This window comes from Coptis chinensis, chromosome 6, assembly GCF_015680905.1.
Source record: "Coptis chinensis isolate HL-2020 chromosome 6, ASM1568090v1, whole genome shotgun sequence".
NCBI classification, from domain to species: domain Eukaryota; kingdom Viridiplantae; phylum Streptophyta; class Magnoliopsida; order Ranunculales; family Ranunculaceae; genus Coptis; species Coptis chinensis.
Window position 1 is genome coordinate 76,770,584 of NC_141461.1, and position 19,172 is coordinate 76,789,755.

The window sequence follows — 19,172 nt, forward strand, 5'->3', positions numbered from 1 at the left end:
GTCTGCAACACACTGTTCCCGGTTGAAGATGCTTTTTCTGAAGCCAATTTTGTTGTAGACAAAATCTAGTGGTGTTTGGAAGCTTAATACTGAATAATTTTTATTTGAATTGCTAACCCATTTGGCATTGCTGATATACTGAAATGCCTTTTCTTTTCGGGTTAATTAGTATTACCCCCCACTAGATGAGCCAATTAGGATTTCCCCCCCACTAGATGGGAAATTAGGGTCTCCCCCCTAAATACACACAAAAAAAAGTCAAAATAGGTTGACCAAATTTTTTTTGTGTGTATTTAGGGGGAAGACCCTAATTTCCCATCTAGTGGGGGGAAATCCTAATTGGCTCATCTAGTGGGGGGTAATACTAGTTCACCCTTTCTTTTCCGTAAGATCTAACTGGCAATAGATGCACCACCTCCATCCTAATAACAAACTTCTTATTCATATTCTTCCTCGTCTCTTCCACCACCACCTCAAAATCAGTTCCAACCACCTACCCCAGATTTAAAAATTACACACATGCTCAACATGAAAGTATGACATTTGTGATGTACTCCTACCTCCAATGCACCAGGTTGATGAACCATGAACTAACATAACAATTTATTTCAGAACTAGAGCACAAAAAGAAAGAATACATTAATTCAAAAATCAACTAGAAGAACTCTAAAATCCGTTCTGAAATCTATTTCATGGCAAAATCAGAGACAAACCCACAGTTGTGGAGCAAAAAATAAATACTTTCGAAACTTAATCAGGACATCACAAGCACAAACATTCACATAAACAAAAGACAAGGAAAAGAAGCAATCCACAATGAAAGAATTTCCTTAAGAAAACAAAATCATTATTCTGCAAGAAAATAAAACAAATTTCTGATCCGCCCTACTTCAAATTACACATCTTGGTGCATCCAGTCAAAACTTTTAGCAAATCAGCCAAGCCTAGGCTAGAGTTCGCATATACTACATTACATAATATTGGACGAACAAATAACAAACCAATCTATCAGATCAGGCAGTGGCATTTGCATCTGAAGAAATGGAGCTTTCAACTGCTCAGTATGCAGTAAGTTTGTCTAAAAGCACAGCAGAAAGCAGACTGGTCCATGTCATTGCTCAAAGTATGAAAAGTATCTCTGTACACTTTCCTATGATACATATCCAAGATGTTATAATGTATGTAGCCATGCAAGACAAAGAAATGAAACAACAAGCTAGTCAAGAATTAAAAGTCCTGGCAATAGCTTGGTACTATTCAGCAGAAAAGGGATTAGCATTCCTAACCTTGTAACATCTACCCTGAATGTAAGAGAAATAGTAATGCGACAAAACTAATACATAGTGAAGAAACTTAAGCTGGATCGTGCTGGCATTCAGACTAACAAGTCACTTGAAGTCTACCATCAAGGGAAGCAAGTTCACATGTTTAAAATGACTGGCTTGCTTTGCCTCTGCTCTGTAAGGGAAAAAAACACAAAGAAGTAGGTCATCCACTAGTAACCACAATATAAAACATCTAAGAAAGTAAAATGTAGGATGCATCAAGACGTTTTTAACATGGTGTCACTGCAAGAACTTTTCGCAGAAACAGTAGAAAGTAAATGAAGGGGCATATTTTCATCATCTGGTGGAAACAGGTTGTTTAGATCCTCATACCTTTTTAAAAAATCTACCACCTTTCTTGCCAATTCCAGTTCCTGCAAGATCAGATGAAAGAAGAGATCTTGTGTCTGGTCGCCATTTCAACTCTTTAAGAGCGGAGAACAAAGTTGACATTGCAGGAGTAACTTCGCTGTCTTTTATATTGTTACATGAGACTACTTTAAGCTGTTGAAGCTCCACCCAAGAAAGAACTACTGATTCCAGACAATCCGTTGTTAGCAATGAACAACCTTCCAAAGATAGAAATTTGACCCTCCTGAGAAGTAAAGATTTAAATCAAATACCAAACTATAAGGGACTAGATTAAACCAGGCATTCATTATGAATCAAAGGTTTTAGCAGCAGGTTAGACAATTCCTGGACTTTCGTTGCTTATATCACAAAATCCCAATAATCATAGGCACATGTAAGATACTTAATCAAGAGGAATTTTAACGACCATTACCTTAAAAAAAATGATGAAATTATAATGAAAGAGTTGGGTTATAATGAAAGAGTTAGGTTATATGAGCTCAAAACTGTTTTATGTAGAGGAATCATAAGGGAATAATGGTCGACGATATAATACAAATTTCCAAATGTAAATTTCTGTGCACAAAACTGTTCAGTAGAAGAAAAATCTTGGCTTTGCGTTATTGCTCCTCGTGGAGTATTAACAGCCAATCCAATCAAGCATACTTTACTGAAATGCCATATGCGCCTTGTAACGTGTTTTTCTTTCCCTCCAACAACATCTTCGACTATTTTTGACAAAGTGAGATCAGCTAGCTCTCAAGCTCAGACATGTTTCTAGAAACTGATCCCTCTTATTGTTGTATAGGTAGTGGGTGCAATGGGTGGAGGGCAATTAAAGGACCTTGAAACAAAATGCATGTGGATGTAGGAACTTTCAATTAGCAACAGAATAAGATGGAAGGGGGTTACCCTTTTCACTTTTGGGAAGACAGTCCCCAGAATATGCATGAGGCTAAGGGAGCTCTCAAGTAGGTGCAAATCATACCTATATAGGGCGATAAGAAGAAATTTCAAAAAGAGAGTAGTCACTTCTATTTCCTAGCTCAAGATCATCATGGGTATGATGTTCTACATCAGATAGAAGAGCTTACCCTAGAAGTTTTGCACATTTTCTGAAGAGATAATACTCAGAATATGCATGTACAGGAATCTAGTGGTGAGCAGATTTCACGTTTGTTGTTGTTTCTGTTATTGTGGCAATGGGATCCATCACCATACTGCGCCTATTGCACTTTCAGTTGTTTTCACCATTCCTTTTTACCTGTCCAGCCAAAGTAAGGGGTTTTCTGTGTCTGGTACTGCCTAAGAGAATCATTTCTACCATTATGCCACAAATGAAACCCGAAATTTGGAGACTAGTACTGGGACAAATTCAATAATAAAAACTGGAATTTAAGTAGCATTCCTAAAACATCCCGATGATCTAACTAATATAACAATGGCACAACAATATGATTTGATCGCGTAGACCATGGAGATAAAATCGTTCGAACCAAAATGGCACAAGAACAATGGCAGAGGTCCCCAGAACCTTCAAGGATAGATCCCTATGCACAAAATATTATTTATAAGCACGAGTGAGTGATGTAGGACATGATACCTATGCTCAATTTAGTAAGGTTCTAGACGAAGTTTTACTAAGAGTCAAATTTAGAAATAACTTGACCAAATTGGGTAGATTTTAACCCCAAGACCGTTAACCAGTTCCAGATCCTCAAAGATGGCTCATAAGGTATTACTTAAATGTCTGAAGGTGGCAGCAGAGAAATGAGTATTGAGGCAATAACTGACGCTTTGGACTTTGATCGTTTCAGAACCACTACATCATAGTCAAATGGATCGTCACAAGGTGTATGAGAACTGAGTAAGTGACATTGAAGTGTGCAAATAATGCAATGACACCTGAGATTTTTTTTTTTTTTTTGGATGAACAAGACGTTTCATTATAATCCTATATACAGGTAAAAAGTACAAAGGAAACAAACAGGTGACGATTGCAACATACAGCTACATGACACTAAGAGTCTAAAACATACCAATTATTCAGGATTTTACTCAGATGTGGCCGTGGACTAATGTCCCAGCAGTATACTTTTCTCTTCAGTCTATCCTCGTTTATCTTCCTTTCCCTTTTTCTTTACTATGTCCTCTTGATTTCTTAAATTTGTACTTTAGTTTCTTGTACATATCTGGTTTTACAATGCAAAAAGGAAAATAGATGATACTATGTTGGAAAAAAAAAAAATGAAATGAATGACCACTATTACTGAATGCATATCAGAGTTCTAATAGCCATAAATACTGACGATGACTAGGAAAGTAGAGAATTACATGGTATGATGTCAATACAATCATTCCATTTTTTCTTTTAGTTGACATCCTAGTATCCTACACACTCAATTTACACTAATATGGAAATGACCTTGTTCTTTTGGGATGTACCAATGTGGGGTTTTTCTGCAGTCTATCCTCTTTAGTTCCTTACTTCCTATTTACTAGTCTTCTTGATTTCTTCTAATAATTTTTACTTTTGTTTCTTGATTACATATAACTTTAGGGTTCAGAAAGAAATACAAATAATGGTATGTTGGAAATAAGTGAGCAAATGATATTAATCAATGCATATCACAGCTGCAGAAGTCATAGATATGAGAATGACTCAAAAAATCACACGCACTGGTTTGAATAGGTCACTCCATTATTTCTAATTTAACATCCAACTCTCTCTTCTAAAAGGAATTATAAAAGCAGCAAAGCAGCACAAAGAAACAATCGAAAATAAACAAAGGGAAAAAACAAAGATACCTGCAAATACTTGCAAAGGCGAACATCTCATTATGCATTCCCCAACAGTCCTGAATAACAACATCCCGAACAGCAATGCAAACCAGAAACAAAGCATTGGCACTCTCTTTATCCCTTATCTGACACCGCTGCAAATGCAATGTTTCAAGTGTCGGACAAGACCCTAAATGCTCAATCGGTCCGGGACTAGGATCAACTTTCTTACAAGAAATAAGCCTCAAAGTCTTCAAATTCCCACAAAACGACAAAGCAGCAATCCACCCGGCATCCATCCTATGATCAAAAACGTAATCTCTTCCAACATATCGCAACACTGCCCAATCGCTCTAATCCCATCATAACTCCCTTCACAACCACTCAACTCAATCTTCACCAAACGCTTACACCCATTAGCTAATATAGTCAACCCAATATCCGATATGACCAACCATAAAACCCGGCCCACACATCCAACCAACTTCAATATCTGCAAATTCTTACACTCCACAATCCCTTTCAACGCAAAATCCGTACAATCATGTAACTCCAATTCTTGTAACGTGGGGCATTCTTCCGACACAAGACAAGCCGTCCTCACTCGCGGAAATCAATACTAACTTCCTCAAACTAGGACAGCCTCTAGCTAAAACTCTCAACCCTCTATCGATTTTCTCCAAACTTAATAAATTGTCGTCGCAAACAAACTTATTCCCAACAATAAATTCAGAATCAAGATGAATAGAAATTAAACGATGGGTCAATAAAATAGGTGAGTTTTTAGTAGAATCAATACAAGCACTAGCAAGATCAATGTGAGTTAAATTAGGAAAGCGTGAGACGAGTCTACCTGATTCAAGAAAATTCCAATCTAGTAATTTAATACTAGTTACTAATTGGCCTAATAGACACATCCATTTTTTACAAACTAATGAGTTAGGGTTTTGCTGTGGGAGTTTGATAAGGATTTGTAGGGCGAGTGTATCTGATAATAATGAGAAATCACTCGGTTTACTCATTTCTTCTTCTTTTTGTTGGTGTCTGTTCTTATCGAGCTGCATCTTGAAAACTACATGTTTTAATGCTTTTTCTTTCAACCATAAGTCGGCCCAACTTGCCATTTTTTCTTCTATCAAGTTTTTGTTGTTTGTGGAGGGTGGGGCTTGATTTTACGGAAATGCCCTTGGCTTTCAATTTTGTTTTCTCTATGCTATAATAATGGACTAATCATTTTAGATTTGGAGATTAAGATTCAATATAATCCTGAACCGAAACTTGTATTTTAATTGACTTTTGAATCCAGAATATCATTTCTTGTGTCACGTACATTCTAATTTATGATGATGGGATCATTTGCTAATTTGAATATTTTTCCAAATCTGAAAGAAAAGTGTGAGAGAGCCGTTTGTAATTCAAACTTTCTAGGTGCGAAATTCTAATGAAAGTTTTGACTCTAGCGCGCCAATTGAGTACCCCATCCCCAAGTCCCCATGATGACTTGGTGTCCTTTATGTTTGCTGGTAATGGCGTCTGTCACGTACACATCAATCATTATTTCCTTCACGTTGAGCTTTATTTAGGGGTATGGGCTTTATCACGTCATTAGATATTAAGAATTAACCCTGATTCCCAAATAAACATATTCTCAAACATGAAACTCTTGAAATTATCCCTCACATGAGAATGAAGAAGAAGCTGGAGAAGAATATGTAGTTTAAAGTTTTAAAGAAGTCGGAGACAAGACGCCGACTTAGCCTTGCTCAAGGCACGCCCACGTTCTTACCATGAAAAAGGACTTAGTTTTTCCACGATTGGTGTTTTAATGGAATTTGGGTTTGAGGAAAATAAGAGAGACGCTTCACGCTACCGATTTTGCCTTTACGAAACGCCACCGCTCATGCCTAAACTTGTCAGTTTCTATTTCTACAGTAAACGCGAAATTGCAAGTTTAATATAAAAACAGAACTTAGGTTTTTGAAAACCAAGTCTTAGAAATCCAATTTTGAGAGCAATCAAAATTGAGAAAACCCTTAAAAGAGAAAAACTTGTAGCGAGGAGAGGAGTGATCTAAGTAAGGTGGATAGATTTTAGAGGAGTGATTGTAATCTTTCTTCCCATACTTATAAAAGGATTAGCTCTTGTGTGAAAGTAGACATCATTAGCCAAACCACGCTACATCTTTGTGTTGTGGTATGTTTTACTTTTTTATATTTCTATTACTTGTTTGTGATAGTTATATCCATAAATTAGGATTTGTTGTTGTTGGTTGTTGTAGTGAAATAATAGATTTTTTATTGAGTAATAGATTGTCCAAGTACAAGTTATTTTAGTGGGGATTGATTGGTATCGCTTTCCCAACAAGTGGTATCGAGCCAGTTAGATTAATTTAGGTTGTTATCCAAATTTTGTTCTAAGGTGTTTGATAAAATTCCCCGAGAGAATGTTTGAGTTAAAATAGCTTATAAAAATGGACTATTCTGTAAACACTCGCATGACTAGTCTAAATAGAGGTAACTACACTATTCGGAAAGCCAGGATAGAAGACTTGCTCTATTGCAAGGACTTGACACAACCCATAGAGAATGGAAGAGTAAAACCAGACGCAATTGCCGCGGCTGAGTGGACTTGATGAAAAAGCTATTAGGTGTATTAGATAACAGATTGAAAACAATATAATCCACCTTGTATCCCAAGAGACCACTGCTTTCAACCTATGGAAGACTTTAGAAGACCTCTATAAGAAGACAAGAAAGGACGCACATAATAGCTCCTGTCACTCAGAGATTCTTGTTATAGAAAAGCAAGAGAGAGGCAAAAGCAGAAAACCATCTCATTCTAGAGGTGATGACAAAAGAAAATCTAGGAGCGTGAGCGACCTCCTAAGAAAGACTTGTCGTGTAATCATTTTGGTATCCATGGTCACTTCATGTATGAATGCATAGAATTGAAGAGGGATGAGAAGACTAGTACCGCATATGAAGACAAGTTAAAGTTGAAAGAAAGCACCACCAAAGAAAGACGCCTACACGCACATTGCTTCCGAAAGGTGAAAAGGAATTGTGTCGACTATGACGAAGTTATGCTTGAGCATTTCATGCCGGGTACGAGCGGGTGGTAGATACTGTGCTTCTTACCACGCCACACCCCGTAAGAGTTTCTTCACTACCTACAAATCAAGTGATTTTGGTGAGGGTAAAGATGGGCAACAATGGAGTCTCAAAGTATTAGGCATTAGGGATGTTCATGTAGAAACCAATGTCGGCTATACCTTGACACTCAAGGATATAAGACATGTCCTTAACATTCTGCTAAGCCTAATTTCCTCTGGGAAGTTAGAATGATGGCTTTTAAAACTCGTTTGGTAACAGAGTATAAAAAACTAAGCGAGGTTCCATCAGAGTAGCCAAAGCTTAAGAAAACTTGCTTGTTTTACAAGACACATGCTAGTTTGTGTAAAACAGAGTTAAATGCGGCACAAGAAGAAGCTTATTTCGAACTATGACATAAGAGACTGTGTCATATGGGAGAAAAAGGCATGGAAGTTCTTGCCAAGTAAAAGGCCTTGCCAAACATCAAAGGTAGGCATTTAAATAAATGTACTCATTATTTGGTAGAAAAGCAACACAGGGTGTCTTTCTAAAGATTCTCCTCTCACAGAAAGGACAATGTCCTTGAGCTAGTACACACAGACTTATATGGTCCTATGAAAGTAAAGTCCTACGGGGGAACTTTGTACTTCTTGATTTTCATTGATGGTGCGTCAAGAAAGATATGGGCATATAGTCTGAGGACCAAGGATGAAATACTTTGCGTGTTTAAGACTTTCCATAGCATGGTGGAAAGAGAGACAGAGAAGCCTTTGAAGTGTATTCGCTAAGATAATGGGGGTGACTACATTGGGCCATTTGAAGAGTATTGCAAAGAGTCATGGGATTAAAACATGCATCCGTTCCCAAGACTCCATGACATAATGGTATAAATTTGAGAGGATGAATCGGACCATTGTAGAGAGGGATGAGATGCATGTTGTCTCACTCTAAGTTACCTAGAAGTTACCGGGTAGAAGAAATACACACTAAATATATATGTGATCAACCTATCGCCTTCAATCCTCTAAATATTGATTATCCGCAGAGTATGGTCGCAGAGAGATGTTGATTATGGATACTTGGTGGTCTTTGGGTGTAGTGCATTTGTTCATATTCCAAAGGATGAGATATCCAAGCTTGATGACAAAGCTAATCAATGCATTTTTCCGAGTTATAGGGATGAGAAGTTTGGCTACAAATTTTATGATCCGATTAATAAGAAGGTAATCCGAAGTCAAGATATTGTGTTTTTTAGAAGACCAAACCATAGCGAGACTTTGAGAATGGTGAGAAGCTAGAAGCTTTTACTAATGATCTTGTTGATTCGTAACCATAAGTTCCTACTATGGAACGTCGTCGGTATTGAGAATGTAGAGAACCATGGGTTTGAAGCTCCGCGATGAGATAGAACCTATTGATATAGAAGATGCAGATAAAGTGTATGAACCACCACCGAGTAAGCGAAGTGCATCCTCCGAGGCACAAGAAGATTATAGGGCAAGGAGGTATGACAGAGAGAGACAAGCTTCAACCAAGCATCCACCTTATACGTATATTTTACTATCTGATGGTGGAGAACCTATGTACTATCAAGAGGCTTTTGAAGGTATAGACAAGGAAAAGTGGTTGAAGGCCATGCATGATGAGATGGATTCTTTGCATAAAAATCACACTTATGACTTAGTTGAGAAACCAAAAAGAAGAAAAGTTCTAAAAAATAAGTGGATCTTCAAAGTTAAACATAAGGAGAATAATCCACATCCAAGGCACAAAGCTCGCTTTGTTGTGAAGGGACTCGATCAAAGGAAAGGTATTGACTTTGATGAAATTTTCTCTCTTGTAGTTAAGATGACTTCTATCAGGGTGGTATTGGGTCTGACCGCAAGTATGAACCTAAAGGTTGAACAACTAGATATCAAGACAACTTTTCTTCATGGAGACCTTGAAGAAGATGTCTACATAGACCAGCCAGAGGGGTTTGAGGTCAAAGGCAAGGATCACCTAGTATGCAAGCTGATAAAGAGTTTGTATGGGTTAAAGCAAGCACTGAGACAGTGGTACATAAAGTTTGATTCCTTTATGGTGAAGCATGGCTACATGAAGTCCATTTCATCATCATTGTGTGTTTGTTGAAATTTCGGATAGGGATTTCATAGTGCTCTTTGTTGTATGTAGATGATATGTTAATAGTTGGCGTAACATCAACAAGATATCCAAGCTGAAGAAAGACTTGAGTAAGTCTTTTTGAGATAAAGGATTTAGGTCAAGCAAAGCAGATATTTGGTATGCGATCACCGCGTGATGAAAAGAGTGGGAAGTTGTGGGCTTTCTCGAAAGCTACATTGAAAGCGTGTTGAAGAGATTCAACATAGATCAAAGAAAACCAAATGCTTATCCGCTTGGTGGCCAAATCCGCATGACCAAAGATATGTATCCAAAGGGTGAGCATGAGCAGAGTCAAATGGAAAAGATTCCTTATGCATATGCGCCAAGGGCGCCTTGATGTATTTAATGGTGTGTCAGATATTGCTTTCGCCATTGGTGTTGTAAGCCATTTTTGTCAAATCCGGAAAAAAGAGCATTGGGAAGGTGTTAAGTGGATATTGAGATATCCTCAAGGGCACTTCCAAAGCATGTTTGTGTTTTGGTGGAAGTAAAACCTTGCTTGAAGGCTACACTGATGCAGACATGGCAGGTGATATTGACTTTATGAAGTCCACCTTCGGTTATATGTTTACTTTTGTAGGGGGAGTAGTTTCTTGGCAATCTAAGTTGCAAAAGTGTGTTGCCCTCTATACTACGTAGCGAGTATATTGTAGCCACTGAGTGTTGCAAAGAGATGCTATGGATGAAGAGGTTCTTCGATGAACTAGGGATAAAGCAGAAACAGTTTGTAGTACTATATGACAGTCAGAGTGCCATCCATTTGAGCAAGAATTTGAGTTTTCATTCTAGATCCAAGCACATATATATACGCTGCTATCATCGATTAGAAAAAATTCTTGAAGACAAGCATTTGTGAATTGAGAAGATCCATACCCACAAAATGGGTCGGATATGATGACCAAAGTTTTAATGAAAGATAAGTTTGATGTTTGTTGTCTACCTTAATGGTAGCACACTCCTCTTGTTGATTTGGTAATGCATGGAGGTGTCCCCCTCACCGCTCAGAGGGGAGATTGTGGAGTTATCCCTTATATGAGGATGAGGAAGAAGAAGCCGGAGGAACATGTACTATTCGGGTGCAGAGAAGTCGGAGCGCAGCGACACTTAATTTTAGCCTTTGCTAAAGGCACGCCTTTGCCATGAAAAAAGACTTAGTTTTTTTTTCACGATAGGTGTTTTACTAGAATTTAGGTTTGAGGAAAATAAGAGAGAGCACCGCGACTCAATTTTGCCTTACCGAGAGTGCTCATGCCTAAACTTGTCGGTTTCTATTTCTACAGTAACCGCGAAATTACAAGTTTAGTATAAAAACAAAAGTTAGGTTTTGGAAAACCAAGTTTTAGAAATCCAATTTTGAGAGCAATCAAAATTGAGAGAAAATCCTTGCAAAGAGAAAAAAAATTTGTAAGGAGAGGAGTGATCTAGTAAGGTGAGAAACTTGGAGGAGTGATTGTAATCTTCCTTTCCATATTTATAAAAGGATTAGCTCTTGTAGAAGTAGGCATCATTAGTCAAACCATGTTACATATTTGTGTTGTGGGTATATTTTACTTGCTTTATATTTATATTGTTTGTTTGTGATAGTTATATCTATAGATTAGGATTCTGGTTGTTGGTTGTAGTGAAATATTAGATTTTTTATTGGAGTAGTAGATTGTCCAAGTACAAATTATCTTAGTGGGGATCGATTGGTATCGTTTTCTCCAACAGAAACATCTATGATTTGTCAGTAAGCATCTTCCCAAATCACTAGTGCCACACTAAGCTACCACCCTATGATGACTAATGAACTCAAATCAATATTCTATAGAAAGTCTGCCTTAAACATTGATAGAGGCTTCATAATCGGCTGGTAGAAAAAGTCATCGTAACAGACCCACGATGCAAAGTAATGCAACTAAATAAGTTGATTATACACTTGAACATGGCTAGTGAGCATGGGGTTATTTTTTTGGGTTAACTAGTATTAAACCCCACCCACTCCCCCCTCTCCAAAATACACTGAAAAAAACACGGTCAATCCAATTTGATTTTTTTTATGTGTATTTGGGGGGAGGCCATAATGTCCATCTAGGGAGGGATCCTAATTGACTCATCTAGTGGTTGGGGAGTTAATACTAGTTAATGTAATTTTTTTTTTCTTCGATAAACATAAGCATGGAGTTAATTACCTTTAAGTTTTAGTAGCCAAATACCATATACTACTAATGATTTTAACGGTTTTACCCATTTGATACTTTTCTTGAAGTGACTTTGACTTTTGTTGTTTGAAGAAGTGAATATTATTGTCCCTGAAGAAGTGAATAGCAACTATTTTTAGAAATATTGAAGGATGCTAAGCATATTATTGCTAATTAACTTGGAGCTTTATTATATTTCAAAACTAAAGCTGGTAACGGCAACAACTAACTAATTCATATAATACTTTTAAAAATGATATAAATAGTATTACATTATTACGCATCGCATTTCAGTTACAATGATATCTAAATCAAAAGAACCCAAATTTGTGTTTGTTCTTCACTTGTAAAAAAACACCGTATTTTTTGTAATTCCAAAATATATTGTATTCAATTGAGAAGACAAGAAGCTTTAGTCAAGTCAACAGTCAAAATGTAGCCATCTCAAATTTTTAGTTTGTTGCAATTTTTTTGAATATATTTTTGGTTATGGCAGACCCCAACCTCGCATTAAGATCTCATATAAATAGTACCATTTATGTCCTCCTCAACAATGGACATAAGCGTTTCAGCTTAGAGGAGGTACAAAATACTGAAGATCATGATCCGATGCTAGAAAGCCGATGATCCGTAGCTCTATTAGCTTCCGCGATACACATAGATTACATTAACACTTACAAAAGACGTAATGAGGTGTTCTATAGCAGCCAGTAATGTTGGCACACTACCAAGGTACTCTTTCTTTATGGCATAGAATATTTGCAGCTCTCAAAGAATCGATAGCCACTTCCACTTTCAGTAGTTTCAATATTTGGCACCCCTATGGAAGCTTGACAATATCGCTCGATTCTTGATAAAGGACGAGAGCGAGGACTTCTTGCCCCAACAATGCCGACAAAGTTCTGCCATCCCGAGTCTCGATGATACCACTACCATTTTTGACACGTAACCATCATGGATTTAGTTTGGCGGTTCCAACTTCCCGGTTTCCACCATATACATTGTACTTGCTCTTTATTAACATACCTGAGCTTATGCCAATTCTATCAAGTAGTACCTTCAAAGTTCCCTAATTCTTAACTTCGACAACCGCCCTGCAAGTAAATTCCCATGTCATAAATAAGCCTATTACTAATGTTTGCCAATTTTGAGATGTACGCCTCTCTCTCTCTCTCTCTCTCTCTCTCTCTCTCTCTCTCTCTCTCTCTCTCTCTCTCTCTCCAGATATAGCCGTATATGCGCTTAACACACCTCCAAATAGCTTTACTAAAAGGACACTCAAAATAGATGCTTGGAGTTCTCTCTTGCATTGTCGCTAAGCGGATTTTGAAGAATGGAGTCTTCTTATTAATCTATCTGTGTAGGCAAATTACCGAGAACAAGCGCCATGCTATGAAGAAATGCTTAGGCACAACTAATCTTCCCCAAACCATGTTATACCACCGCGACTGTAGGGCCTTGAACTCCTTAGGGCAGATATGCGGAAACAAGGAATGCTTGTTGCAATTTAGTTTTGGTCTGTTTTTAGTTTTTAGTTATTTAGTTACAAAGACTAATCACTTGTCATATATTAAAGACACAACTATAAATATGTAATGATGAGAACACTAACTTCAATTCAAATAACAAATCCTCATTTCTTTCATTATGTGTAAGATTTTCACATTTATCTTGGTATCAAAGCCAAAAAACCTCTCTTTAGGTGGCGATCAATTTTGAGGTGATTTCTCTTTTCTCAATCAATCTTCAAATCAAATCTTTAGGGTTATTCGATGGCAAGAACAAATCAAGTGAATGTGCCTTCACAACAAATTGATTAAAAATCAACAAGCTATTACCGAAATCAAATCGATGATGTTAAAATTCTAGTCGATAACCACAATTTGTTGATGCTTAAAAATCCAAAGACAAAGCGTTATTAACGATGCTCAAATCTCGGTTCAACAATCGTCCCGAAATCTCAACTCAATTTCTCAGATTCAAAGTCCAAAAGATTCATATTTTATTCAAGATTTTGGTGAGTCAAAATCAACAGTTAATGGTTTGATCAATCAAACTCAAAGGAGTTAATGGTTTCTTGTCTCAAAATCTTAACTTTCATGTTCAAAATCATAGGTTTCATGGTGTTATACGCAAATGGTTATATCAATAATGGTGTTGTTGGTTCGATCTTTTTCGGTTAGTCCTAATGCTTCAAAGGGTCTTATCAATGGTGTTCACGGTTCTTTCAAGTATTCCTAGTTCTTCAAATGGTCATAATAATGGAGTTGCTTTCGTGTTTTCATTGTTCTTGATGCTTTTAGTATTCCAAATCAAGCTTCAAGTCCTCTAAATATGATGAATGTATGAATATACCTATGGCGGCTTACCACCATACAGTCACCTTCATATGCCTTCTTAAACATTTCCAATATGGTGCCTATCAAACTCAAAAGAGAAAACTATCTTTAGTGGAGGTATCTTTTTTTTTTTTTTTCTTTTCTATATTCAATGTTTGGGTAAGAATTTACCCCATACACTAATGAATGCAAGGGAGGATGTTAGGAAAAAAGTGAGACTGCATCTAACGTTGATTTCACGATTCAAAATATGTTTTCGGAATCAAGTTTCCAAAAAAGATAGTTCTTTATTAAGTGAAGAGTCCTATGTATAGAAATAGAAAATAAAGAGTTCTTAGAGCAATGTTACTCTTTACTAGATAAGACCGTTAACTCAATATGTGGACCTAATTCGAATGATTTAACTAGACCAAGGAGCCATCTAGATGTCTAACTTAACATGTGTCGGGCCCGTTGGCTAATTGGACATGTGAGCCGGCCCGGTAACCAATTTAAGGTTTCAATTAGGATTGGTCACTTAGATCACTTAATGTGAAGACTAAGTCCCAATAATGAAGTTATTAGCCGTGGTATGCGAATGTGGGAGGTACCATATTCAATGTCATGTATTCATAGTCTAATTGATCAGACTAACGCACCTCTAAATTTCTTACTCATGACAATGGTAATGGTACATTTACAAAAATAATAAATCCACAATATGTTGCATGGATGAAATGGATAAGATGTTGTTGATTTGGTTTAATGCAACACTATCAAAAGAATTACTTCCATATGTAGTAGGTCTACCCTTACTTCAAGGCACTATGGCTAACTTTGGAAAGAAATTACGCGACCATTTTCAAAGGGCACATGTTAGTCAACTGAAGACCTAAGTTACTACTTAAAATTTAAAAGAAAAGATCTTTAAATATGAATGAGTATCTTCAACAAATCAAGATTATTATTGATAGTCTTGCTACTAGAAACAGTTACAAGATGAGGATGTGATTTTTCATATACAATAAATCTCAAAATGATCTTTAACTGATGAATTACATGGGCTCCATTTCACCATGTAACCGGGTTCCATACCTGTCAATTTGTTCCCCATCAATTTTGTACTCCATCTTTTGCCTTTTCTAGTTGCTCTTTAAATTTATTGAATATTGAGATCATTATAGACCTTAGCGGCATGCATAAGGATGAAAGCATCGTTAAGGCACAATCCAAGTGAACTATGCTTTCGATGCGTGTCGAATCTCTTTCTTTCCTAGCAAGCAAAGTCAAAGACTTCGTTCATTACCATGTACAAACTGCATAAAAGCGTGAGTCGTCGAATTGACAAACCGGTCATAATGAGCATTCATCGATTCAGCCGACCCGGTCGTGTGCATACCGACAAAAAAAGGTGCCATCGAGATAACAAGGAACCCATTTCTCCGCGTTGAATATATCTCTGTCAACCAAAGATTTTCGGACAACTCATACTTCTCAATGATTGTACACCATCTTCTCTCAAAATCAACAATCCTATCTGAAAAAGAAATAGTGTTCTTCAACTCGGTTACCAATGTCTCAAATTTGGTAAATGACATCTTCTCTTGGAATTTCTCATAATATGCCAAAGGCGATAGCGATGGCCAGTATTAGGGAAACACTTTGGCAATGGGCTGCCCATCATCGCTCTATCTCGTCGATGATGATTGCGGTTGGTATACGACTCACCCATGGTCGCAAGCCGGGCCTTAAATAGCCATATGAATGTATCTTCGCCTCATCAAGCAACAATGTGCAACCAAACTGAATCGACGACCGATAATGATGGTTGACTCCGGTAAAAGGGCAAAAGGCATGGAATATGCATTGGTACGATATGTGGTATCAAAAGACACAACATCTCCGAAATATTCATACCGGCATCGAGACCTCCATGAACCCGAGAAAAAGTTCACCGCGGTCCCATTTTCATCTAAATCAATAAGCGTAATAGAACCGGGATCCTCAAAGACTCTTTCTCCGCGATAAAATATTGCGACGGGTAGTTGCATCACCTTCTTTAGGCATCTTTTTACGGTCAAACCATAATAATGGTTCCAACAATCTTTCGTGTAAACCCAACTTCCTCCATGGAAACGGATGCCACTTTCCCAACGGATAAACCTGTTATCACTAAATATCTCCGGTCAAGCACGCCCGGCCGCCTGGGGCATATGTTTGTTAGTTTTCATGCAAATTCTCTTGATGGGGTCACGGACCGTGACTATGGTCATTATGAGCAGCGCTGACCTCATATATCTCTTCATGCATTCTTTTCTTAATACTGAATTCTAGCTTGGCAACCACACCCGGATAGTTGATGTATTTCTTGATCGGACTTCATCTCTTAGGAGTCTTAACCCCTTCACGCGTGAGCAAACCAAGAACAACCACTAACCAAATCCACCGATTTTGTTGCTTAGAAGTCGTCCGAACACGAGTCTCAAATCCCTCTTGTTGACCATACTCTTTGTAATAAGTCTTTTGCCTCGTCAATACTTGTAAAAGTCATTCCTATATAAGGAGTACTAATGTTTGCGTGCCTTGAAGCGGGGGCTTTAGTAGGCGAAGACCCAACCAATCTTCTTCGATATTGATTGATGTCTGTCTCCATTTCTATAAATCCAAAAAAATTAAAAAATATAAATAACTTAAATCACCAAAAATCCCAATGTACATAAGCAATTGTAAATAACTTAAACATCGAAACTCGATGAGTTAACCAAATATGCTACTTTTCGAACTCTGTCGAGTTCAAAACTCCAACGAGTTCACGAATATGCTAGTTCACGGAACTCCGATAGAGTTCAAAACTTCGACAAAGTTCACCGAATATGTTAGTTCACCGAACTCTACGAGAATCACGGCATGAAGAATATGACAGAGTTCAAAACTTCGGCAAATCAAAGTTCACCGAATATGATACTTCACGGAACTCGACAGAGTTCAAAACTCGAATACGGCATGAAGAAATACGGCGAGTTAAGAAACGACGAACCCGAGTTCAAAACTTTGGCGAGAGTTCACGAACTTTGACAGAGTTCAACGAATATGCTACTTAGCGACGAATATGCGGCGAGTTCAAAACTGAACTTCAAAGAAGTTCAAAACTCCGATAGAGTTCGAAGTTCGGCGAGTTCAAAACTCTGACGAGAATCGGCGGCATGAAGAATACGGCGAGTTCACCGAACTTTCGAAGAGTTTTGAACTTCGGCCGAATCACGACAGAGTTCAAAACTCGGCGAGTTCACCGAATATGCTATTTCCAATGACGAACTCGACAGAGTTCAAAACTCCGAAAAGAGTTCAAAACTTCGATAGAGTTCATCGAACTGCGGCGAGTTCAAAACTCTGACGAATGCGGCATGAAGAATCGACGAGTTCGCGAACTCTCGAAAGAGTTTGAACTCGGCCGAGAATCTATTGAAGTTCAAAACTCGGCAGTTCACCGAATATGCTATGATTGGCGAACTCGTGAGTTCAAAACTCGAAAGAGTTCAAAACTCGATAGAGTTCATCGAACTTCGGACGAGTTCAAAACCTCGACGAGAATATGGCATGAAGAATACTGACAGAGTTCACCGAACTTCGAAAAGAGTTTTGAACTCGACAGAATCGACAGAGTTCAAAACTCGACAGAAAGTTCACCGAATATATCTTTACTTGGCGAACTCTCGGAGTTCAAAAAAACGAAAAGAGTTCAAAACTCGATAGAGTTCACGAACTCGACGAGTTCAAAAACTCGGCGAATCACGGCATGAAGAATACGACAGAAGTTCACCGAACTCGGCCGAATCTGACATGAAGAATGCGGCGAGTTCACCGAACTCGGCCAGAATCTGACGAGTTCACCGAACTTCACGAGTTCAAAACTCGGCGAATATCGGCATGAAGAAGAATATGAGAGTTCACCTTCGGCCGAATCTGACATGAAGAAGAATCTAGAAGTTCACGAACTCGGCGAAATCGACGAGTTCACCGAACTTCGACCGAGTTCAAAACTCGACGAGAATACGGCATGAAGAATGCGGCGAGTTCACCGAACTCGACGCCGATTGACGAGTTCACGAACTCGGCCGAGTTCAAAACTCGGTTGAATCGGCGGCATGAAGAATAATTTAGAGTTAACCGAACTCCGAATGGAATCACGAAGTTCAAAACTTTGACAGAGTTCACGAACTTCGGCAGAAGTTTACCGAATATGCTACTTCAACGAACTCGACGCGGAGTTCAAAACTCTGAAAGAGTTCAAAACTCGATAGAGTTCAATAGAACTTCGACAGAGTTCAAAACTGACGACGAATCACGCATGAAGAATCGACGAGTTCAGGCTTCATTGTATCTGACGAGAGTCCACGAAATTGTCGCCGTCTTTAAACGAGGGTATTAATCATAACTATAATCATAGCAACCTAAATTAAATCAAAATTCAAGGTTTTATGGTATAATGACAATCCAAGTGTCAATTAAAGCATTATTAATAGGCAAGCACCATAACCAAATGTGGACTATAGTTGAAGTGCCAAATGATACTGTCGAGAAGAAGAAACCAAGTGAAGAAACCTAATTGCCAAATGATGAGAAGAAGAAGAAGAGAGAGCCGAGTAGGTAGAGAGAGAAATTGAATTTTTTTTTTTTTTTGTTAGATCGGTTTGAACTCTTTGGTGAAGATTTTTTTTTTAAGAGAAGATCGGTTTTTTTTTTAAGAGAAGATGATGAAATATCGAAATATCGGTAAATATCGTAGAAATGGGTGAATTAGATCTAAAGATCTAGAGGGCTCGATCGGACGGCTCAAATGAAGAGTGAGATAAGGGTGGCACTCTAAGAGTGGCACCCTAGACAAACCGATATATATATATATATATATAGTCACATGTTTAGCATATATATTACCGTATGAGTGGTTATTTGCATGTT

At 37.9% G+C, this 19,172-nt stretch overlaps 1 protein-coding gene across 1 annotated transcript; it reads right to left on the bottom strand.

The window, feature by feature from the left end:
* Positions 1-802: 802 nt before the first annotated feature.
* LOC147494554 (F-box protein At5g51380-like) lies at positions 803-5,637 on the bottom strand. The gene is given in 5 exon segments (XM_086569001.1): positions 803-1,458; positions 1,659-1,920; positions 4,485-4,773; positions 4,776-5,044; positions 5,046-5,637. Coding segments are annotated over 5 exon segments (1,386 nt in total). The 5' UTR covers positions 5,582-5,637; the 3' UTR covers positions 803-1,428.
* Between the last annotated feature and the right edge of the window lie 13,535 nt (positions 5,638-19,172).